Source organism: Styela clava, chromosome 5 (assembly GCF_964204865.1).
Source record: "Styela clava chromosome 5, kaStyClav1.hap1.2, whole genome shotgun sequence".
Classification (NCBI taxonomy): Eukaryota; Metazoa; Chordata; class Ascidiacea; order Stolidobranchia; family Styelidae; genus Styela; species Styela clava.
This window is the reverse complement of record NC_135254.1, coordinates 10,613,295-10,637,171: the sequence shown is the minus strand read 5'-3', so window position 1 is coordinate 10,637,171 and position 23,877 is coordinate 10,613,295. Positions and strand designations below refer to the sequence as shown.

Here is a 23,877-nt window from a genome sequence, read left to right as displayed (position 1 = left end):
TTTTTATGACTAATTATTTTCAGTGAATTATTTTCGCAAACGCCAAAACGTTAAACTGTTATTTTAGTGTATCTCTAAAATACAGTTTACAATATACAATCGTAAATTTTGAATCAAATTTCGTTCAACTTTCCCCAAAACTTGCTCACATTCTAAAAAAATTGGACGAATCACATACACATACCAAATAAACACAAGTCGTCACTAAATATGTAGCTCACACATCTACTCTCAGAAAATAGTGTTTGTTGCACAAGTCATCATCGTAATGTTACACTCATTTCTGCAATGGAAAATAAAAGTGTCTAATTACACCCCTTAGGGAAAAAATGATATTCGAGAAATCATGTTGTTACATATAATTTAATTTTTTTTTTGTGTAACTTAAAACCTGAATTCATCTCATTTACCAACAATCGTTCATTTATTTCAACAAAATTTCAGAATTTTATGATTATTTTTTTTTTGTTCCACAAAACGCAATTGATTTGAACTCATGGATTTATTATTTTATGAATGAATAGTTTTTCTGCAAATATCAAATAGTGTATTTTTAATAATGGTTCAATAATCCTTCTGCCATTTACGATAGCACAGCAGTCGGTCACAAGAGATTATTAAACATTTATTAGGTTAAAACTCTAGTATGGCCCACAATATTCATCGCCTTACTTGGCTTTGCTTATAAAGTTATCATGATATTCATGTATTATTCTAATAGTTGTGGTACGTGTCATTTCCATCTTCGTTCTGCTTAGATTAGTCATATTCTCCGTTGTTGTTTTCTCGACATGCATTTCCTTAGTAAGAAGGCCATAGTAATGGTTATCGTGGCTACTGCAGTAGAAGTCAAAGCGCAATTAATGAGCCAATCAATGTAGCAAACAAGCTATTCATTCGTTCATTCATTCATTCATTCATTCAAGTGTTTATATGTGTCAGTAGTGAAATAAATATTCTTTATTTTGTGAGTTCCTAGTCATATACTACAAAGACGAAGAGACGATGAAAAAATATTATTTTCAACATAGGCGAATAAATTGATTTGATTGGTGAAACCAGAATCAAGAATATCATAAGAAAACAATTTGGCCAATATTCGAAACAATTCGTATATTAAAATCTAATTCAGGTATTTTCAGAATATTAACCTATCGTTGCGTAGAAATTCCAATAAATAGTATTAGGCCAACCCTGTTAATTTTTCACATTTCAATATCTGCGTGTTGTCAGTTTTTAAAATGCCACGATGTTTCTATATGAATAAGCTTTGCTCAATATATAACACGAACATAAGTGACTGAATAATGCTATAACATTGCTAAGTAGCTTCGTAGTAGGTATCTTCTTCTGAAGCATATACGTCGTTAATTTTTTCTTTAAAGGTTATTGAAACATCCCACTCGTAATAGGAAGTTTCATTCTGTCCCCCACAAAAATTTTATTTATTTTTTCATTTATAAAAATATTACCTTTATTACCTTTATTACTCATATTAGACTTAGTTATTGTAAGATAAGAACTGACTGATCTAACAAATGCTATATCATATTGCTTATAATTTCATCATGGCGAGTCGAATTAAGGTTTCAGCTGCATCACTCTTCTGATACTGAAAGTAATGTGGATAGAAATTTGATAATTAGTCGCAGTGTACTCAAAATAGTATCGAAGATTTTCGAATAATTATATTCAATGTTATTATGGGCGAACAAATCACCCATTCATAAGTATTGAATAAAGTTGTATTATTAGCTTTGGAAGAAATTTAGCAGTGTTATATAATCGATCCATAGCTTTTGATGTTTTATTATTGTCAAGAAAAGTTTATGTCGTTAGTTTTCCACAGGGTTCTCTGCTGAATAAAAACATAGCTGCATTTACAGTCAGAGCGTTAAGTCACGGTATATAGACCAATTTGTTGTTAGTTTTCAAACCTAACCAAACACTATTTTAATCATTCTCATTTTTTGATGAAGAAGATGAAAACGTTCTCAGCTCGCAAATACACACCATTCTTGTTTTATTTTAATTTTCGTATTCAAATTGTAATGTTATTGGGAAAGTTAGAAATTTTAGATAATTAGCCGCGTAAATGAAGAAGAAACTTTTTATATACATTGGATTATTTCCTTGGATGATTGCTGTCGTTAACGCAGGTTGGTATATACTATATATCATGTCTTTCAAATTATGTGCTTATTCATAAACTCTTTATTTTCGCGAACCAGGTAGAGGTGAGTGGAATACATTCGGAAGTTACCAATACTACGTATCCGGAAAAAATGATATAAAACCATATGCTGATGGTGAAACATTCTGTAAAAACAATGATGGTGAGATGGCAATGATAAAAACGAGCGAAATTCAAACGTTTATTCAGAATCAAGTCTCAGCTACCTCAGGTAAACAGGACATTTCACGTTTTATCCCAAATCCCTGAATGAATTTGCTTGAGGTTATTTATCATCATGGTCATTAGAATCTTTTGCTCATCGGTTTGGGGATTTGCGCGAGAAATCCCCATACGTTGGTTTATGAATTCTTAATTCATCAGTATTCAAATGTTCGTACATGTTTCCAATTATGTTCAACAGCCTCAATCAGCCAAGTTTACATACAACAAATATTACACACGACAAAACTTTTTATTACTCCAAATAATTTTATTTTCTACAGGAATGCCCTATGGATTTTATATCGGATTGAAGGAAGTTGGCACAAGTAATATCTTCATATGGAATGACAATTCAGAACTAAATTACACTAACTGGAACTCAGGACAGCCTTCTAATTATTCACCTCAACTTTGTGTTGCTATGGGGTGGTGGCACACGTATTATGCAAATCTACCGTGGTATGACGTCGATTGTGCCGCGAATGCACCAACTGGATTTGTCTGTCAACGATTAATCGGTAACAAACTTTGTTTCTAATAAATGTATACTTAATTTGTAGATTATGTATGTTTTGTGAATACGGCCTAATCTTTTATGCAATAAATGATTGTCTGAACTTTGTAAAACACAAGAGTTATAATATTTTTGCAAATAACTATTTATATATTTTAACGCCAATTTAGTAAACTGTAACCATGTCAGGATTTACTGCCCATGATTATGCTCATTATAGCATTGATTTGAACTGCTTGTAGTAACGCATCAGCAGGCATCCGCTGGTGTTTATTGCACCAGTAAAATACAGTATAATTGCAGTCAGTGACACTTGGCATTTCAGCCACCGCCATTATTTTTATCAGATACTAGTATTCTTTATTCCGAATGAGTGCGACTAACTTTGCTCTGAGCAAATTCTCTTAAGGAAAATTGAGAATTGGGTTATCTGGGTCCAATGTTTAAAATTTAACTGGATAATTATGTTTGAAGAAAGCAGTTTCACAATATCATAAATTTACTGCAAGCAAAACTAACTAACTGCTTTTGATCTTATCACTATTTATATACCTTGCTATTGTTTCTACCGCTCATACTGTGTTAACAGTTCATCTTGATTTACATTTACTGATATAAAATTCTCAGAATACTCAGTTGTACAAAATAAATTTTCTCTGTATGTTTCTGCAGGCTGGAATTGGGGATCATGGGAGTCTTGGGGAAGCTGTGAATGCCCGGGAATGAGGCAGCGAAACCGAACTTGTGTTGACAGTGGAAGAATTGGTCCATACTCATGCAATGATACGACAGCAGAGTTAAAAGTAAACTTGTTTTACAAATACAACTCATTATAATTGTGTTTTCGTTTTAAATGCTTGCTCATTACCTAGCTGTATTGATAACTATTACATTAAAGTTCAGGATTTTATGAAGTTCCAGCATGTCGATTAGTGTGTTGTTCCAGAACTATACCTTACAAATGGAAATAATTTTCGTCATGCACTCTGTTAAGACACATTTACGTTGTATTATTTCGTTTATTAGATATTTGTACTCGACGACAATAATAGTTACACATGACATTGCCACTCAGGTAACTTTAGTCAGTTTAGTTGTATTTCGTTGTTAATTGAAAGAGATTGACTAACGTATCAAAATAATTCCATAATTCCATTCTAATTTTAAATGTGACTAGCCAATCTTTCAGTCTCCGCCCCATTAATTTGGATTTCATTGTTACATTTCTCTTTTTTTTGATGTTGTAATAAGTTATTTTGATTAAAACACGTACATGTACGATTGAACAAAATAAACGTTGTTTTTAGATATGCACGCCATCCGTTTCCTGCAATGCAACTATGCCTTTGACTCCACTAGGTGAGAATGAAAACCCATTCTAGAATTAGGTTGTTATGTTTTCATTTCCCAGCAAACTGACTAATTTTTGCGAAAATGAGATAGTGATATGAACAATGGGCTCTGTTATTCTCTTTCACATAAGCCATGAACCAATTTCTATCAATGATCTGTCTCTAGTGAAACTGTATATATAATTTTTTTTTATTGTAACTCTGGCACGAATATATTTTTTTATTGGCTGAAGAGCAATATTGGCTGAGTATATACATATATATGGTACTCTGTACTGGTAGCGGAACCGTACCGGTACCTGTACAAGCGTAACCGGTAAGGTAGGTTACCGTTGTCGTTTACTGATAATGTTGAAAGACAGCGTCAAAGACAGTAGATTCCAAGCTCTAAACAAAATTTAAATTACATATTTGAACCTTTGCTGTCGCTGCTCGATAACCAGCTTTGGCCCTCGCGACTACTCCTTCCCAGTATATCTGTGTAATTATTATTTTCTCGTAATTTGTGTTCGATTGTTGTTAATTTACTGTTTGGAAAAATTAAACTTGACTTGACTCTAATCGAAAGGTGCTATAACGACTTATAATCGAAACTTTTAAATGCGTCAATATATCAACGTTTTTCTTCTTTATTCACTTTCGTACTTAAATTAAAGCAAGTGCCTGCAATAATTGATGCTATCTCGCTCAACCTAGCTTTTTCACTGTGCATTTCTCTTTCTCGAAATACTGATATTATTCAATTATTTGATTTCTCATTTGTGAAACAGGCCGAGGAAACTGGTTTCCTAATGGAAGTTATGAATATTACGTTTCACCGGGTGGTAGTTCAAGGTCTTATGAAGTTTCAAAAACATTTTGCAAAGAGAGAGAGGGCGAATTAGCATTAATAAAGAATGAAATGGCTCAAGGATTTATAAAAACACTCGTTTCTGATGGATCAGGTACGTGAATTATTGTGAATTTCAAAGTCAATGTATACTCATTACGAACGGAATGCAATAATTCCGTACCTTGTGGGATATCACGCTTATTTACGCGAAAAGGTCCATGTACAAAAACCACTGATATCTAACAATATATAAGAAGCTGTATTAGTTTTTAGCACTGTCTGGCAAATTTATTACACCCATAAGTGACGTGAGATGGTATTTAAAACTGAGATGCGTAATCTGCAATGTCAACTCAATTAAGGCTAACGCTTCAACCGCTTGACTCTCACTATAACACTAGTCTATGCGTGTATATAAGCAGTATAAAGCAATATGATATGTTTTATTACAGGAGAACCATATACATTCTACATTGGACTTGTTTATGACAAATCAAAGTCGATGTTTCAATGGAACGACGGAACAAACCTTTCATTCACCCGTTGGGATGATGGAGAACCAAACAATCATATCAGTGGAACAGATACTTGTGTATCGATAGGTGAACAAAAAACTTATGACGCAAATCTTCTATGGCATACGATAGACTGTATCACAGGAGCAACAGGGTTAAAAGGATTGGTGTGTCAACGCCATATCGGTGAGTAAAATAACTTGCGACAGCGAGTAAAAACGAATTTTTACCATATTTTTTCTAATATTGAAGTTGAAAAAATAAAAAGAAGAAGTAATGAGGTGACAGGTCAAATTGTTTTCTATATTTATTTAACATAGCTTCAATACAATCAACTCTAGCGCAAATATGCTTTTACTGTGTGATTAGAACAGTAAAAATGTTAAAAATAGGATTTTAGTATAACGCAAAACATGAACAGGAATATAAATAAAACACATATAATAGAACTCCAACTTAACTTAGTTTCAATTATGATAAAATAAATTTGACTCTGAATCTATAATTATTTGAAAATCAACAAATTCAAAGAGCAGAAAAATCAGAATATGATATCAGAATATGCATCATTAACAAAATCGATGAAAAGAGTAAGCGCGCGATAATTCTGAGTTAAGATTATGTTCACACTATGTAGGAAGATACTGGGAAACCTGGTCATCGTGGAGTATATGTAACTGCAGCTCAATGATGAAAGTACGGAATCGAACATGCATTAATTCGGAAAGGACGGGGCCCAATGTTTGCATTGGTTCTAATTTTGAGGTAAGATATAGAAAAATGCCACTCTTTGTAGTAATATAATAATTTCTGATCTTTTAAAGTGCTCAAAATGAAAAATGATTATCATTCTATCTTGTTTTGATAATTTTTACTTTTTTAGTGTATAATCCGCAGTCCTAAAATTGAATATATAATAATTCCAATTTAGGGCGCAGGACCTGACTATTGACAAGTTCTCCTCAAAAGTTTCTGATTCATCTAAATGATTCATTTTCGATCTTTTTCATTAGTGTGTAAATTAATATTTTGGTGAAAATTTTTAAATTTCTGTAACTGTTTGAAAAACATTAAACAACGCATTTAAATACCTGTTGGAATATATAAAAAATTATCGCACATATATTGAATAAAAAAAATTTGCTAAATCACAATTACTTTCTCCAGACGACCAATTGTTCAAGAGACACTGCCTGTAGTACAACGTCCACCGCGGCAACTGTTGAAATGACAGCAACAAATATATATCATGAATTTACAACTCCTACAGACATGACACAAACTTCCATATTGTCTGCCAATGCAAATGACTTAAAAACTACGGGGAGAAACACTCTTTTTCCCACAAGTGCAATCACTACTAACACAACGACTTCTGGTGGTAAGATTATATAGCTTACAAATTATAAGAGACATTAGTCTTGAGTGCACAAAATTTGATTTTCTAAACTACTATTTTATGGTACAATATGCTTACTGACTTTCTGTTTTTTACAACTCATGTGAAACCCATCTTCGGTGGTAGTTGTTTGTGGCTGCAAAATGTTACGAATGTTTTCACTGGCTCACGCCGTTGCTTTTTACTATGTTATACTATGCTGATATAGTTTTAATATGCATCATCAATAACAACGATAAAAAGAGGAAGCGCACGTTAATTCTGAGTTAAGATTATGTTTACACTATGTAGGAAGTTACTGGGAAACTTGGTCATCGTGGAGTGTATGTAACTGCAGCTCAATGAGGAAAGTACGCTATCGAACATGCATTGACTCGGGAAGGGCGAGGCCCAATATTTGCATTGGATTCAGTTTTGAGGTATAAAATAAATATCACATTATGGTGTAATTTGATAATTTCTGATCTCTAAGGTACTCGAAAAAAAAATGATTATCATTCTACGTTGATTTAATAGTTCTTAATATTTTAGTGTATAAGCCGCAGTTTTAAAAGTGAATCTCCAATAATTCTGATTCAGGGCGCAGGACCGACCTGGCTATTGACAAATTCTCCTAAGAAGTTTCTGATACATTATTCACTTTCAATAATTTTCATTAGCACGTTAATTAATATTTCTATGGGGATTTTCAAATTTTCTCAACATTTTGAAGAACATTATACTTCAGATTTGAATAGCTATATTAGAATATATAAAAATTATCGTACATTTAAATCAAAAAATTGCTAAATCAGAATTACTTTTTCCAGACGATCAATTGTTCAAGAGATACTGCCTGTAATACAACGTCCACTGCGGCAACTGTTGAAATGACAGCAACAAATTTATACCATGAATTTACAACTCCTACTTACATGACACATACTTCCACATTGTCTGCCATTGCAAATGACACAAAAACTACGGAGATAAACACTATCGTTCTCACTAGTGCAATCACTACTACCACAATGGCTTCTGGTGGTAAGATTATATAGCTTACAAATTGTAGGTTAGCGTTGTCGTTTACTGATAATGTTGAAAGACAGCGTCAAAGACAGTAGATTCCAAGCTCTAAACAAAATTTAAATTACATATTTGAACCTTTGCTGTCGCTGCTCAATAACCAGCTTTGTCCCTCGCGACTTCCCTTCCCAGTAAATCTGTGTAATTATTATTTTCTCGTAATTTGTGTTCGATTGTTGTTAATTTTCTGTTTGGAAAAATTGAACTTGACTTGACTCTAATCGAAAGATGCTATAACGACTTATAATCGAAACTTTTAAATGCGTCAATATATCAACGTTTTTTTTCATTATTCACTTTCGTACTTAAATTAAAGCAAGTGCCTGCAATAATTGATGCTATCTCGCTCCACCTAGCTTTTTCACTGTGCATTTCTCTTTCTCGAAATACTGATATTATTCAATTATTTGATTTCTCATTTGTGAAACAGGTCGAGGAAACTGGTTTTCTAATGGAAGTTATGAATATTACGTTTCACCGGGTGGTATTTCAAGATCTTATGAAGTTTCAAAAACATTTTGCAAAGAGAGAGAGGGCGAATTAGCATTAATAAAGAATGAAATGACTCAAGGATTTATAAAAACACTCGTATCTGATGGATCAGGTACGTGCATTATTCTGAATTTTAAAGTCAATGTATACTCATTACGAACGGAATGCAATAATTCCGTACCTTGTGGGATATCACGCTTATTTACGCGAAAAGGTCCATGTACAAAAACCACTGATATCTAACAATATATAAGAAGTTGTATTAGTTTTTAGCACTGTCTGGCAAATTTATTACACCCAGGAGTGACGTGAGATGGTATTTGAAACTGAGATGCGTAATCTGCAATGCCAACTCAATTAAGGCTAACGCTTCAACCGCTTGACTCTCACCAAAACACTTGTCTATGCGTGTATATAAGCAGTATAAAGCAATATGATATGTTTTATTACAGGAGAACCATATACATTCTACATTGGACTTGTTTATGACAAATCAAAGTCGATGTTTCAATGGAACGACGGAACAAACCTTTCATTCACCCGTTGGGATGATGGAGAACCAAACAATCATATCAGTGGAACAGATACTTGTGTATCGATAGGTGAACAAAAAACTTATGACGCAAATCTTCTATGGCATACGATAGACTGTATCACAGGAGCAACAGGGTTAAAAGGATTGGTGTGTCAACGCCATATCGGTGAGTAAAATAACTTGCGACAGCGAGTAAAAACGAATTTTTAACATATTTTCTTCTAATATTGAAGTTGAAAAAATAAAAAGAAGAAGTAATGAGGTGACAGATCAAACTGTTTTTATATTTATTCAACATAGCTCCAATACAATCAACTCCAGCGCAAATATGCTTTTGCTGTGTGATTAGAACAGTAAAAATGTTAAAAATAGGATTTTAGTATAACGCAAAACATGAACAGGAATATAAATAGAACACATATAATAGAACTCCAACTTAACTTAGTTTCAACTATGATAATATAAATTTGGCTCTGAATCTATAATTATTTGAAAATCAACAAATTCAAAGAGCAGAAAAATCAGAATATGATATAGTTGGAATATGCATCATCAACAAAATCGATGAAAAGAGTAAGCGCGCGTTAATTCTGAGTTAAGATTATGTTCACACTATGTAGGAAGATACTGGGAAACCTGGTCATCGTGGAGTATATGTAACTGCAGCTCAATGATGAAAGTACGGAATCGAACATGCATTAATTCGGAAAGGACGGGGCCCAATGTTTGCATTGGTTCTAATTTTGAGGTAAGATATAGAAAAATGCCACTCTTTGTAGTAATATAATAATTTCTGATCTTTTAAACTGCTTAAAATGAAAAATGATTATCATTCTATCTTGTTTTGATAATTCTTACTAATTTAGTGTATAATCCGCAGTCCTAAAATTGAATATCTAATAATTCCAATTTAATGCGCTGGACCTGACTATTGACAAGTTCTCCTCAAAAGTTTCTGATTCATCTAAATTATTCATTTTCGATATTTTTCATTAGTGTGTGAATTAATATTTTGGTGAAAATTTTTAAATTTCTGTAATTCAGATTCAGATTCAGATTTTATTTTCGTCATGCAAAACCAATATACGATATGAAAAAATAAAAAAAGACATATAACAAATTACGAAGACAGATATCGGCTTGTTGCAATAGACGAGGGATCGCGAAAGACTCAAAGAGTCATCCAGTCAGCGACACCTTGTAGCTGCATTGAAGCAGCAAATATAGCAACCGAACAACTCAATATTAAATAGTCACTAAATTCGACACAATCATATATATAAAAGGGACAACAAAAAGAATGCCACAATGACCACGAAAAGTTACCTAAACATTCACTTAATTAGCCTCAATCACAAAAAGGAACAACAAAGTTTGAAAAATAAAATACAGGATGTCATAATAACTATGGAGTATTAGATATTTACCTAATTAAACTCGATCATACAGAGTAAGAACAAAATAAAATCGAAATAAACACCGAAAAACTACAATGATCACATCGTATTATATGACTTAACAGCGACATCTGTAAGAAGGATATGCCTCAATGACAACAAAGAATTGCGAAATAATGCTGACTAAGCATACACAGTAAACCAATATGGCGTGCCCAGCAACGGGCTTCTGGCTGCGAGAATCAATACCGTATTTAACGGATTTTTATGTTGAAAGCGATTGTTAGTGGCTATTAGAGTAGTGCAGAATAATTATGGGTTCTGCAGTATTCGTGGCATATAGGTTGGGCGGAAAATATTAAAACAAGAACAGTACACAGCGAGCACACAACTTGACGAACATGGATGGGAAAAGCAGCACCACAGGGATAGGTACGGTACATACCGGTATACAAATATAATATTTCTAGACTAATTGCAACTGGGCTTATAAGCATCTAGGTATAGGCTCTTCAGTGCATGTTTATACAAGTTATAGGTACTGGTCCTAATGCTATTGGGGAGATTATTCCACAATTTAACACCAACAAACTTGATTGAGTTTTGGGTGAGTTTGGTGCTAAAACGATTTACATAATAAGAACTGCTAATAGAGGACCGTGTTCCATATGAGTGAACATTGCTTTGTTTTGAAAAATAGTTTGTGAACGCAGGAGGGAGTTTTTTGCAGTGGTGTTGGTGCATCAATTTCAAAACTTCTATTTTGTAAATGTCTGCCAATTTAATAATTTGAAGGTTATAATAAATAGGACTGAGTCGTGAAAAATAACTAGCGGCAGATATTGCACGGATTGCTCGGTTCTGCATAATTTCAATGCGAAGTAATAATGTTTTAACAGCTGAACCCCAAGCAATTATGCCGTATTGGATATGGCTCTGGAATAAGGAGTAGTACACCATCCTTAGTGTTGTTGGTGATGTAAATCGTCTAAGCTTGTAAAGTATTCCAACCGATTTAGATAATTTAACGGATAATTTGGATAAGTGAACATCCCAATTCATTTTACTATCTAAATATATGCCAAGATATTTATAAGAATGGACATTTTCAAGTTCTTTGTCATCAATTTGTATTACTGTTTCATTTTTAGATTTGCACTGGTGTGGAGATATTAACATAGTTTTTGATTTGCCAATGTTCAGTGTTAGTTTATTAGACCGCATCCAATTTGATACTTTCGCAATTTCAGAATTTACTCTCAACTGAAGAACTGTAACTGTTTGAGAAACATTAAACAACGCATTTAAATACCTGTTGGAATATATAAAAAATTATCGTACATATATTGAATAAAAAAAATTTGCTAAATCACAATTACTTTCTCCAGACGACCAATTGTTCAAGAGACACTGCCTGTAGTACAACGTCCACCGCGGCAACTGTTGAAATGACAACAACGAATATATATCATGAATTTACAACTCCTACAGACATGACACAAACTTCCACATTGTCTGCCAATGCAAATGACTTAAAAACTACGGGGAGAAACACTCTTTTTCCCACAAGTGCAATCACTACGAACACAACGACTTCTGGTGGTAAGATTATATAGCTTACAAATTATAAGAGACATTAGTCTCAAGTGCGCATAATTTGATTTTCTAAACTACTATTTTATGGTACAATATGCTCACTGACTTTCTGTTTTTTACAACTCATGTGAAACCCGTCTTCGGTGGTAGTTGTTTGAGGCTGCAAAATGTTACGAATGTTTTCACTGGCTCACGCCGTTGCTTTTCACTATGTTATACTATGCTGATATAGTTTTAATATGCATCATCAATGAAAACGATAAAAAGAGGAAGCGCACGTTAATTCTGAGTTAAGATTATGTTAACACTATGTAGGAACTTACTGGGAAACTTGGTCATCGTGGAGTGTATGTAACTGCAGCTCAATGAGGAAAGTACGCTATCGAACATGCATTGACTCGGGAAGGGCGAGGCCCAATATTTGCATTGGATTCAGTTTTGAGGTATAAAATAAATATCACATTATGGTGTAGTTTGATAATTTCTGATCTCTAAGGTACTCGAAAAAAAAATGATTATCATTCTACGTTGATTTAATAGTTCTTAATATTTTAGTGTATAAGCCGCAGTTTTAAAAGCGAATCTCCAATAATTCTGATTCAGGGCGCAGGACCGACCTGGCTATTGACAAATTCTCCTAAGAAGTTTCTGATACATTATTCACTTTCAATAATTTTCATTAGCACGTTAATTAATATTTCTATGGGGATTTTCAAATTTTCTCAACATTTTGAAGAACATTAAACTTCAGATATGAATAGCTATATTAGAATATATAAAAATTATCGTACATTTAAATCAAAAAATTGCTAAATCAGAATTACTTTTTCCAGACGATCAATTGTTCAAGAGATACTGCCTGTAATACAACGTCCACTGCGGCAACTGTTGAAATGACAGCAACAAATTTATACCATGAATTTACAACTCCTACTTACATGACACATACTTCCACATTGTCTGCCATTGCAAATGACACAAAAACTACGGAGATAAACACTATCGTTCTCACTAGTGCAATCACTACTACCACAATGGCTTCTGGTGGTAAGATTATATAGCTTACAAATTGTAGGTTAGCGTTGTCGTTTACTGATAATGTTGAAAGACAGCGTCGAAGACAGTAGATTCCAAGCTCTAAACAAAATTTAAATTACATATTTGAACCTTTGCTGTCGCTGCTCGATAACCAGCTTTGTCCCTCGCGACTTCCCTTCCCCAGTAAAACTGTGTAATTATTATTTTCTCGTAATTTGTGATCGATTGTTGTTAATTTACTGGTTGGAAAAATTAAACTTGACTTGACTCTAATCGAAAGATGCTATAACGACTTATAATCGAAACTTTTAAATGCGTCAATATATCAACGTTTTTCTTTATTATTCACTTTCGTACTTAAATTAAAGCAAGTGCCTGCAATAATTGATGCTATGTCGCTCAACCTAGCTTTTTCACTGTGCATTTCTCTTTCTCGAAATACTGATATTATTCAATTATTTGATTTCTCATTTGTGAAACAGGCCGAGGAAACTGGTTTCCTAATGGAAGTTATGAATATTACGTTTCACCGGGTGGTATTTCAAGATCTTATGAAGTTTCAAAAAAATTTTGCAAAGAGAGAGAGGGCGAATTAGCATTAATAAAGAATGAAATGACTCAAGGATTTATAAAAACACTCGTTTCTGATGGATCAGGTACGTGCATTATTCTGAATTTTAAAGTCAATGTATACTCATTACGAACGGAATGCAATAATTCCGTACCTTGTGGGATATCACGCTTATTTACGCGAAAAGGTCCATGTACAAAAACCACTGATATCTAACAATATATAAGAAGCTGTATTAGTTTTTAGCACTGTCTGACCAATTTATTACACCCATGAGTGACGTGAGATGGTATTTGAAACTGAGATGCGTAACTGCAATGCCAACTCAATTAAGGCTAACGCTTCAACCGCTTGACTCTCACTAAAACACTTGTCTATGCGTGTATATAAGCAGTATAAAGCAATATGATATGTTTTATTACAGGAGAGCCATATACATTCCACATTGGACTTGTTTATGACAAATCAAAGTCGATGTTTCAATGGAACGACGGAACAAACCTTTCATTCACTCGTTGGGATGATGGAGAACCAAACAATCATATCAGTGGAACAGATACTTGTGTATCGATAGGTGAACAAAAAACTTATGACGCAAATCTTCTATGGCATACGATAGACTGTATCACAGGAGCAACAGGGTTAAAAGGATTGGTGTGTCAACGCCATATCGGTGAGTAAAATAACTTGCGACAGCGAGTAAAAACGAATTTTTAACATATTTTTTCTAATATTGAAGTTGGAAAAATAAAAAGAGGAAGTAATGAGGTGACAGGTCAAACTGTTTTTATTTTTATTCAACATAGCTTCAATACAATCAACTCTAGCGCAAATATGCTTTTGCTGTGTGATTAGAACAGTAAAAATGTTAAAAATAGGATTTTAGTATAACGCAAAACATGAACAGGAATATAAATAGAACACATATATTAGAACTCCAACTTAACTTAGTTTCAACTATGATAAAATAAATTTAGCTCTGAATCTATAATTATTTGATAATCAACAATTTCAAAGAGCAGAAAAATCAGAATATGATATAGTTGGAATATGCATCATCAACAAAATCGATGAAAAGAGTAAGCGCGCGTTAATTCTGAGTTAAGATTATGTTCACAATATGTAGGAAAATACTGGGAAACCTGGTCATCGTGGAGTATATGTAACTGCAGCTCTATGATGAAAGTACGGAATCGAACATGCATTAATTCGGAAAGGACGGGGCCCAATGTTTGCATTGGTTCTAATTTTGAGGTAAGATATAGAAAAATGCCACTCTTTGTAGTAATATAATAATTTCTGATCTTTTAAAAGGTTAAAATGAAAAATGATTATCATTCTATCTTGTTTTGATAATTCTTACTATTTTAGTGTACAATCCGCAGTCCTAAAATTGAATATCTAATAATTCCAATTTAATGCGCAGGACCTGACTATTGACAAATTGTCCTCAAAGATTTCTGATTCATCTAAATTATTCATTTTCGATATTTTTCATTAGTGTGTGAATTAATATTTTGGTGAAAATTTTTAAATTTCTGTAACTGTTTGAAAAACATTAAACAACGCATTTAAATACCTGTTGGAATATATAAAAAATTATCGTACATATATTGAATAAAAAAAATTTGCTAAATCACAATTACTTTCTCCAGACGACCAATTGTTCAAGAGACACTGCCTGTAGTACAACGTCCACCGCGGCAACTGTTGAAATGACAGCAACAAATATATATCATGAATTTACAACTCCTACAGACATGAAACAAACTTCCACATTGTCTGCCAATGCGAATGACTTAAAAACTACGGGGAGAAACACTCTTTTTCCCACCAGTGCAATCACTACTAACACAACGACTTCTGATGGTAAGATTATATAGCTTACAAATTATAAGAGACATTAGTCTTGAGTGCAAAAAATTTGAATTTCTAAACTACTATTTTATGGTACAATATGCTCACTGACTTTCTGTTTTTTACAACTCATGTGAAACCCGTCTTCGGTGGTAGTTGTTTGTGGCTGCAAAATGTTACGAATGTTTTCACTGGCTCACGCCGTTGCTTTTTACTATGTTATACTATGCTGATATAGTTTTAATATGCATAATCAATAACAACGATAAAAAGAGGAAGCGCACGTTAATTCTGAGTTAAGATTATGTTTACACTATGTAGGAAGTTACTGGGAAACTTGGTCATCGTGGAGTACATGTAACTGCAGCTCAATGATGAAAGTACGAAATCGAACATGCATTGCCTCGGGAAGGGCGGGGACCAATATTTGCATTGGATTCAATTTTGAGGTATAAAATAAAAATAAATATCTCATTTTGGTGTAATTTGATGATTTCTGACCTCTGAGGTAATCGAAAGAAAAATGATTATCATTCTACGTTGATTTAATAGTTCTTAATATTTTAGTGTATAAGCCGCAGTTTTAATAGTGAATCTCCAATAATTCTGATTCAAGGCGCAGGACCGACCTGGCTATTGACAATTTCTCCTAAGAAGTTTCTGATACATTATTCACTTTCAATAATTTTCATTAGCACGTAAATTAATATTTCTATGGGGATTTTCAAATTTGCTCAACATTTTGAATAACATTAAACTTCGGATTTGAATAGCTATTAGAATATATAAAAATTATCGTACATTTAAATCAAAAAATTGCTGAATCAGAATTACTTTTTCCAGACGATCAATTGTTCAAGAGATACTGCCTGTAATACAACGTCCACTGCGGCAACTGTTGAAATGACAGCAACAAATTTATACCAAGAATTTACAACTCCTACTTACATGACACATACTTCCACATTGTCTGCCATTGCAAATGACACAAAAACTACTGAGATAAACACTATCTTTCCCACTAGTGCAATCACTACTACCACAATGGCTTCTGGTGGTAAGATTATATAGCTTACAGCTTATAAGAGACCTTAGTTCTAAGTGCACAATATTAGGGTTTTCAAACTACCACTTTGTGGTACAATATGCTCACTGACTTTTCGATGTTTACAACTCATGTTTAACCTCTGTTCAGTATTGTTGCGTGGTAAATTCCTGATAGATTTTTAAGGTTTATGATTCTTACTACATATTATATTGCAGACCACAACAATTTATTGGTTGCAATTATCTCATCCATAGTCACATTGATTCTCGCAGCTATTTTATTCGGTATTGGTTTGCTGATTCGTAGATGCAAAGTAATGAGGTGAGAAATGATCGATACTACAGCAATAAAATGTGTATATTTTGAACGATTTGGAGTATTTCCTCTCAATTGAATAAGTAAAATAAAATCTTTTATACAGCAGTAACAATCTCAATGTCCGGAACAATGTCTTAAATACTGGGCTCTAACATTTTCGTCCGATCACGATGACGTGTAGCTAATATATAAGCTAAGTCCTCTATAACAGAAGCAATTCAAGAAAAAAAAAATCCATTGTTTCTATCCAAAAGCCTACTTGTGAATTATTTCAAGTTTATTGTTGTTCACAGGGGAAATTCTAAAAAAAAAAACGACACTCAACCACAACGTCTTTCAGAGATGAATGAGGTTGTTAATGACGTCCCGGTTTCTCATGAAAAATATGATAAAATTCAAACATCTCAATTGAACTCCCGAAATAATGAGTTAAGAGAAGAAAAAGAAGGTAATTATGAAATCCCACATAATTATGAAGAAATAAAAGACGGAGATCATCAATACGAAGAAATGAATGATCGTACAACAAAAGAACATCCGTACATCAATTCAATGCCTGAAAATGAATATGATGCTTGACATGTTGAATATAAATGGCGATCGCCCTTTGTCATTTTTGTTCAATCCTGAATCATATTATTCTTTCCGATACACATATACACATTGTGACTTTAACTATTACTACTTGTTCTTAAACTTCTGCGCTTGTGTTGACTGATATTTATTGAAACAAAATACCATTGCATATTAATTCAAGTTTTTCTTGTTAATTTTCCGTGAGATTCGGATGTGAAATTCGGCTCTTTTATTATAAAGGCAAGTCACGTGAAGTTAAGTCCGAAAGAAGACCGAAAGTGGCATACGAACCAGCTAAGAAGGATCTAGATTTGTATAACTCTCATGAGATGATCTGAGCTGCTAATGGTTTTTTTGAAATGCATTTGCCCCTTTTCAAGCGTTCCGTTTAATAATATAAGTTTGATGTAGTATATTATGGATGCATTGTGATATTCCTTGGCTCTCTATTTCCCACCATAAATGAAAACGAGTACACAAGCACTATTGTCTAATTATCAAGTTTTTCCAACAAATATTTCTAAACTCGAGTAAATTAAAGTCATAATCTATTGAAAGCTATATCCTGATAACAGCCATCCCACGTTTCCTTCTGAATTATAAACATTTTTTGTGAAGTTTTTTCATTCTTTGTCTATTGGGGCCATTGACATTCTTCTTGCAATAACTGATATTAATAATTTGAATCTTGGTGGTATCGTCTTATTATTTAATGCTATAGGACTAAGTCATGAGTTCACATTAATCTATTTGCTTTGCATGTTAATACTTTGAATGAAGGAAGAGCAGAAAATATAATATGCTTCCATTTGACTCGCTTCAATTGGTTACATTCTTGATAACGACTTTTCAAGTAGTTGAATAAACATGAAGGACATGTATGTTATCAATAAAAACGAAATTTTTTGTAATTTTGTATCAACATACCTGTGTGGTCAATTAATATTTTCGTTTTGTACAAAACTATGACTGAAGGTCGAAAATTTTATATATTCAATACAAATATTGTTTGTGAGCATATATTCACAAATCAATATTTTAAATTGAATGTATTTGTTCAAATATGACCTAGATATCTCAAAAGAAAACAAAAGCACAAATAAAATCTTGGTAAACGCATTCTCATGATGTGATACCGATGGCGGTATTTGTGAGTAGTGACGTAAAAACATACATGCTCGAATGATTTTCTTTAGTTAGCTGACTGCCCTTACGTTCGAAGATAAGTCATTCGACAGAGTATATAAACTAAATAACATAGTTTTGTACTAAACATTAAGATAATGGCAATAAAAGTTTCTCCAAGACTGTAATACATCAACCAAATAAAATTAAAACTTTATTACATTCGTTTTTTTTCAAATTTACTAATATAAGTTTGAAATGTGTTCATAATAAATATTCATTAAAATGAATCAAAGCAAATTGATCTCGAAAACAATTCTGAAAAATAATAAAAAATCTACATATTTTTCATATAAATTTGAATACATGATTTCAATCTATTTACATAACAGGTGATAATCCATTTGACAGAATCTGAATCTGGAATCTGAATGGCAAAGAGAACATTCAGTTTAATTCACCTGAACTGAGTTTGATTGTATTGTCAAGCAGTGTTGGCTTTCCTTGCCAGTATCAAATGCCCAAGTACAGCCTGAATAGTACAGACTGTATTAGCAATTCGAATCAGGATTTCAATCAAGTTTGGAGATGTAATCAGTTGGCATTATTTTTATGAAGTGTTCTCCACAATTTCACCCCAAATAAGAAACCATGGAAGTAGTAAATAGGAAATAAAGAACAGATCTTGATGGACCAGAATATTTCCGGTTCCGTATTCCTAACCCAGTTCATTACACTCTGAATGTGGTGGTGGCTATCAGCATATAATAGATGGATTGTCCTAACATGTTTAATTTTGGTTTCCACCGATACACTGAATGAAAAAACACGCACACATATATAGATTTACATGTGTTTTAAATTGGTATGTGTAAAAAATATCTTTTTTTTTTTAAATGTCTGATATCCAGAATATAACTTAGACAAAGTCAAGAAGCGTTAACCGCATAATAGTCTTCCCATTTGCATTGTGAAGAACTTTGGATATGGTTTTTATTTGATTGTTTGTTTTTGCCGATATTTGCTCAACAACAATTTCGTAGTTGCTTGAAATATACAAATTTGTCGTAGTGACGCAGGCAAACTTTGAAGATGTGTTTTCTTCGTGAATTTTTATTGTTGGTTCCTTTTTCATGAGTAATTGAACGCTTGTCTTCTTGATTTCTTTGGTCCTGAGATCCTATAAGTTAAATACATAAATTTGAGATTTAGCATAAACTGACAAGTTCTAGCGCACAGTAAAAGTTTTTAGACCAATGTAATGATTTTCATTTTATTTATAAAGCTAACCTGAATTTGAAGTCTGTATGAGAACACCGACTTAAATGTAGTTGTTTTCCATTGAACTTCTAACGATGAAGTTGTGCAAGTGTAGCGAGACACTATGAAGGGAGCTATAAACGAATGTAAATATTTTTTTAAATTTTATATAATTCCCTCTTCAATTTGAACATTTCAGCAGTTATACCTTGTGGTGAATGTTAATTTCTATATTATATGCTATAAAATCTGTAGGAAATGAGTTATTATTAGCTTTGCGCAATGAACGAAATGCTTTTCGAAAACGAGAAAATAAATTTCAATCGTTGATTATTTTGTGGTAGCCTGCAAAAAGCCTCTCATCTTATAATCCACTGATTTAAACAAAAAAACATCAAGTATCATTTCAGCTTATGATGTTGAAATGTGGAACATTTAATTATAATAGTGTCTTGGCTCAATATCAGATTCGGGCGCAAAGAATATTTTGAAAACGTAGTTCGAAATTATATTCTACTAACATGTCGTAGCAGCCTCAATAAAAACTGACTATTAATATCAACATTACCTTGGATAGCACATATACCTTGCTTTAAAATGTCTACCGTAGTATTCAGCCTAGCAAAATTTGAAACTGTAATCACTCGTTCATTGTTATTGATCTGGCCATTTGCAATAATCTGTGAATAAAAGTTACTGTCAAAGTATATGAAATTTATTCGCCAGCGGAGTTTTACATGTTGGTATTTTACGATTGTCCCAGTTTCGGTTTAAACATCCGATGCAGCCAAGCTATACAAAGTTAGGTCTTGTTCGTTACTAAAAAAATATTTTTGTTACCGTTTTATTTGATACTTCCTACTCATATGATCCCAATTCAACTATGTCGGTAAAAATGAACACAAAGACATAAATACAATTTGCTAAAACCATGAATATTAAAATCGTAATGGAGACAATCATACCAGTGAATGCTAAATTAAAAGGAATGCCGGAGTCTTATTACATGCCAACACATAGTGATATATTGCAATTATACAACAAACATTCTCCTCATACGTGACCTTCAAGTTATTCATTCTCATTTATAACAACATCTATAATTTGTTTATTCCGCGAATTGATTTGGAGTTATGAGGCATTCCTATCATAACCTCATACTGGACAGCAGAGAAGTTTGGCACGTCCCTTCCCTCGATCCTAGCGCTGTATATTCAAATATGTTCAAGCACAGGCAACACGTGATTGGTGGCAAAAGACGCGAAGCATAGCATCAATATTCCTAAAGAAAAATTCATTGCAAACGAGAAAACACAGACAATCACTCATAAAGTGCAGTGTGTTATGCTAGCACTCCCGCAATCGTTTGCAAAGAGCACAAAATGCTCTAATATCAAACGATTGAAAGTAAATGCACTTAAAATTGATGTTGCTGGATTCTGCTGTAGAAGAATATTTTGTAATTTAATTTCGATACTTTACAACTGGGGAAACCTCAGGAGTTTGGAATACAAGTAAATATGTTTTGACAATTAAACACAGAAAACCGCCAAAGCTGAGATGCTGAAGAGCCGCGCATCGTTCAAATGAACTGGCAGTTCCGCAGTACACTGTCGTTATAGATCTGTTATTTTGCATGTGTGGTAACGTTTTCCTGAACCTCCGGCCTCAAGTATCAGTGCAGATTCTGGGCGTCTACCGGCTTGTTTTATATGTAAATCGCGTGTATGTATTTATTGCATATGCATATTAGTTGAATTTATCGGTGAATCATGCAATGCTTATGATGACTATTCAATATTTTAAAATACTACTTAATAGAGTTCTAACTTATCTAATCACGGAATACAAATTAATGACTAGAATTATAGACATTTTGTTAGAAAGAAATTATCATGCAAATATGGCTTATAGGTATTCTTGTTTTCATATATGTAAACAACATTTAAACAAGTACAGTAGCCTACATTGTTACTTATCAATCTCAGTCAAAAAGAGTTTTATCCTGATAACTAATTTGGTTATACTTTCTCAGTCTTGTTGATGAACAATCTTTAATACACAGAAATATAATGATTAGACAAAAGGTAGAAATGCTATAATATATTGAAACCAAAAATTTCTCTTATTTCAATTTGTTACAACTTTTCAGATTACCTGTAATTCCTCCATTACATAACCTCCAGCACCAACTGCAAATATAGTAATCCCATTTGATCGAGCATATTTTGCTGACAAAAGCAAATCATTTGTGTCGGTAGATCTTCAAAAGATTTAAAAAATTATCTATAACCATCTACAATCTACACACATATTTAAGACTTGTTACACGAGCATACCTTCAATAAATCGAGCAAAACAAAAACGGTTTTATACTACTTTTTAATTTTTGGATGTCTAAGATTAGAATAATTTGGTGAATAATAAAGTAGTCATCAGCTTTGAAATAACATTTATTTAGATTTTCAACAACTAATATCTTGATGGTATAAAAATAATATATATCGCGCAAAAACCCAAGTTGAAAAACAAAGGGGCTAAATATACGGATATATAAAAAAAAACTCTGCTAACTACCATTACATGAACCGTGAACATTAACAATAATAACAAAAACATGAACAACAGTTAACGACACGATTCAAAGGTGCATTTTACGTGTATTCAGACATTGTTCACACAAGTTATTACCTTCCATCTGTGAATAAAATAATGACTTTCTTTACTGAAGCATCATAAAAACGATCAGATCTCATGAAATCTTCGTTCACTGTTTTGTTGATAGCATGTGCAGTGTAAGTTGTGAATCCATGAATTGATATTTCGTCAACAGCGGCCTAATGAATACTCAGTTGTTAATTTAAAGCTAATTGCATTTTGAATTCTGAAGGTATCACAATTTTGTGAACAAATCGTTAAATAAGACAATTCATACGACAAATATAACTTTAGTTCTTTTTCGCGTAGAACGTGACCCCACACTATCTCACTAGCTTTGTTTTGCAACTGCGTTTATTGTACATGTGAATCTAAAATATGCTAAATTTTGGGTTTTTTTTTTGTTGTTACGAAAGGAATTTTTTTTTTCAAAATATAGAACTAAATGATTATCTCGAAAGTTTACTATTGTATTTTAATTAGAGAGGAATAACTTTTAAACCGCCCTGTTCGATACCTCATCAGCAAGAACTGTGGTCTGATCTTACCGTGACGGTACCAGTCTCGACTGCTCAACCCTTGATGAATATTTTACCTTCAATTGGGCTTTGGTCTTCAGTTTTCCTAGCTGGATTTCAGTTTTTAAATATGGCTGTGTGCTATGAAAAGAAAATGAAAACTATTTTATCGAATTTTTTTTATTGAATAACAATGATTTTGAAAATACAAACAAACGCTGAACATGATTTTAGAAGAATGATCTTAGTCTTACTGTACCCAGATAAAAGTCGTAAAAACACTCGCAGCGAAGTGGAACAAAGTGGAAAACGATCAAAACTAATTCCTTGTTAATTTTTAATAAAGCACTGAAATACACAACAGAGCTAAAATACTGTTGACATAATTTTGACAACTATGGTGATCATTATGATCTCATTTGACGCTTAAGAAGGAATCATTCTTCGCCACAAAGTTAGGCCAAATACATGTCATGGCAGCTGTTTCTAGGCAATTTGATCTTGACTGATAGAGCAGCTGTTTTGAATAATTTAAATAAATTATTTATAAATGCGACTTAAAATCTAATTAAATAAAATGAAATCTCTTTCTATAGCGTACTTCTCATTTGAAACCCAGTGTGAGAACTGAACGACGCCAATCTGTGTTAATCCGCCTAAGTCATAATTTTCTGCTACCAACTTGACCCATGACTTCATAAGCTCCCAATTCACATTTGTGATAGAACCCTATCCATCCAGCATAAATACAAGATCCATGGGCGTTTCCCGACATTCTGGCAAAATAAATTAATATTTGAGACATAACGCAAT

At 32.9% G+C, this 23,877-nt stretch overlaps 2 protein-coding genes across 3 annotated transcripts in view; one reads left to right on the top strand and one right to left on the bottom strand.

Annotated features, from left to right (window-relative positions):
- The first annotated feature begins 1,712 nt into the window (after window positions 1-1,712).
- The window catches only part of LOC144422910 (uncharacterized), a 75,429-nt gene continuing 53,264 nt past the window's right edge, over window positions 1,713-23,877 (top strand). The window contains exons 1-25 of one of the 2 annotated variants that reach the window (XM_078112909.1): window positions 1,715-2,159; window positions 2,232-2,405; window positions 2,680-2,916; window positions 3,585-3,715; window positions 4,220-4,271; window positions 5,035-5,208; window positions 5,549-5,797; window positions 6,249-6,376; window positions 6,779-6,992; window positions 7,302-7,429; window positions 7,820-8,033; window positions 8,506-8,679; window positions 9,020-9,268; window positions 9,723-9,850; window positions 11,888-12,101; window positions 12,411-12,538; window positions 12,929-13,142; window positions 13,616-13,789; window positions 14,129-14,377; window positions 14,831-14,958; window positions 15,360-15,573; window positions 15,883-16,010; window positions 16,405-16,618; window positions 16,825-16,930; window positions 17,221-19,243. In XM_078112909.1, coding sequence (XP_077969035.1) covers window positions 2,096-2,159; window positions 2,232-2,405; window positions 2,680-2,916; window positions 3,585-3,715; window positions 4,220-4,271; window positions 5,035-5,208; window positions 5,549-5,797; window positions 6,249-6,376; window positions 6,779-6,992; window positions 7,302-7,429; window positions 7,820-8,033; window positions 8,506-8,679; window positions 9,020-9,268; window positions 9,723-9,850; window positions 11,888-12,101; window positions 12,411-12,538; window positions 12,929-13,142; window positions 13,616-13,789; window positions 14,129-14,377; window positions 14,831-14,958; window positions 15,360-15,573; window positions 15,883-16,010; window positions 16,405-16,618; window positions 16,825-16,930; window positions 17,221-17,506 — 4,371 coding nt within the window. In that variant the 5' untranslated portion in view covers window positions 1,715-2,095 and the 3' untranslated portion in view covers window positions 17,507-19,243. Of the gene's footprint in view, window positions 2,160-2,231; window positions 2,406-2,679; window positions 2,917-3,584; window positions 3,716-4,219; window positions 4,272-5,034; window positions 5,209-5,548; window positions 5,798-6,248; window positions 6,377-6,778; window positions 6,993-7,301; window positions 7,430-7,819; window positions 8,034-8,505; window positions 8,680-9,019; window positions 9,269-9,722; window positions 9,851-11,887; window positions 12,102-12,410; window positions 12,539-12,928; window positions 13,143-13,615; window positions 13,790-14,128; window positions 14,378-14,830; window positions 14,959-15,359; window positions 15,574-15,882; window positions 16,011-16,404; window positions 16,619-16,824; window positions 16,931-17,220; window positions 19,244-23,877 lie in introns of those variants that run through there. The other variant, XM_078112910.1, reaches the window with a different exon arrangement.
- On the bottom strand, window positions 19,234-22,893 carry LOC144422911 (uncharacterized). Its single transcript, XM_078112912.1, has 5 exons — window positions 22,580-22,893; window positions 22,046-22,151; window positions 20,457-20,568; window positions 19,919-20,022; window positions 19,234-19,808 (listed from the first exon to the last, which is right to left on the bottom strand). The coding sequence occupies exons 1-5, from the start codon at window positions 22,642-22,644 to the stop codon at window positions 19,548-19,550; spliced, it is 648 nt and encodes a 215-aa protein (XP_077969038.1). The 5' UTR covers window positions 22,645-22,893; the 3' UTR covers window positions 19,234-19,547.

Coding starts and splice junctions, on each gene's coding strand:
- LOC144422911 (XM_078112912.1), bottom strand. CDS start 22,644: ATGAGATCTGATCGTTTTTATGATGCTTCAGTAAAGAAAGTCATTATT. Junction 20,569..22,045: donor ATGTAATGGAGGAATTACAG/GTAATCTGAAAA, acceptor TTTTATTCACAG/ATTATTGCAAATGGCCAGAT. Junction 19,809..19,918: donor CATACAGACTTCAAATTCAG/GTTAGCTTTATA, acceptor TTTAACTTATAG/GATCTCAGGACCAAAGAAAT.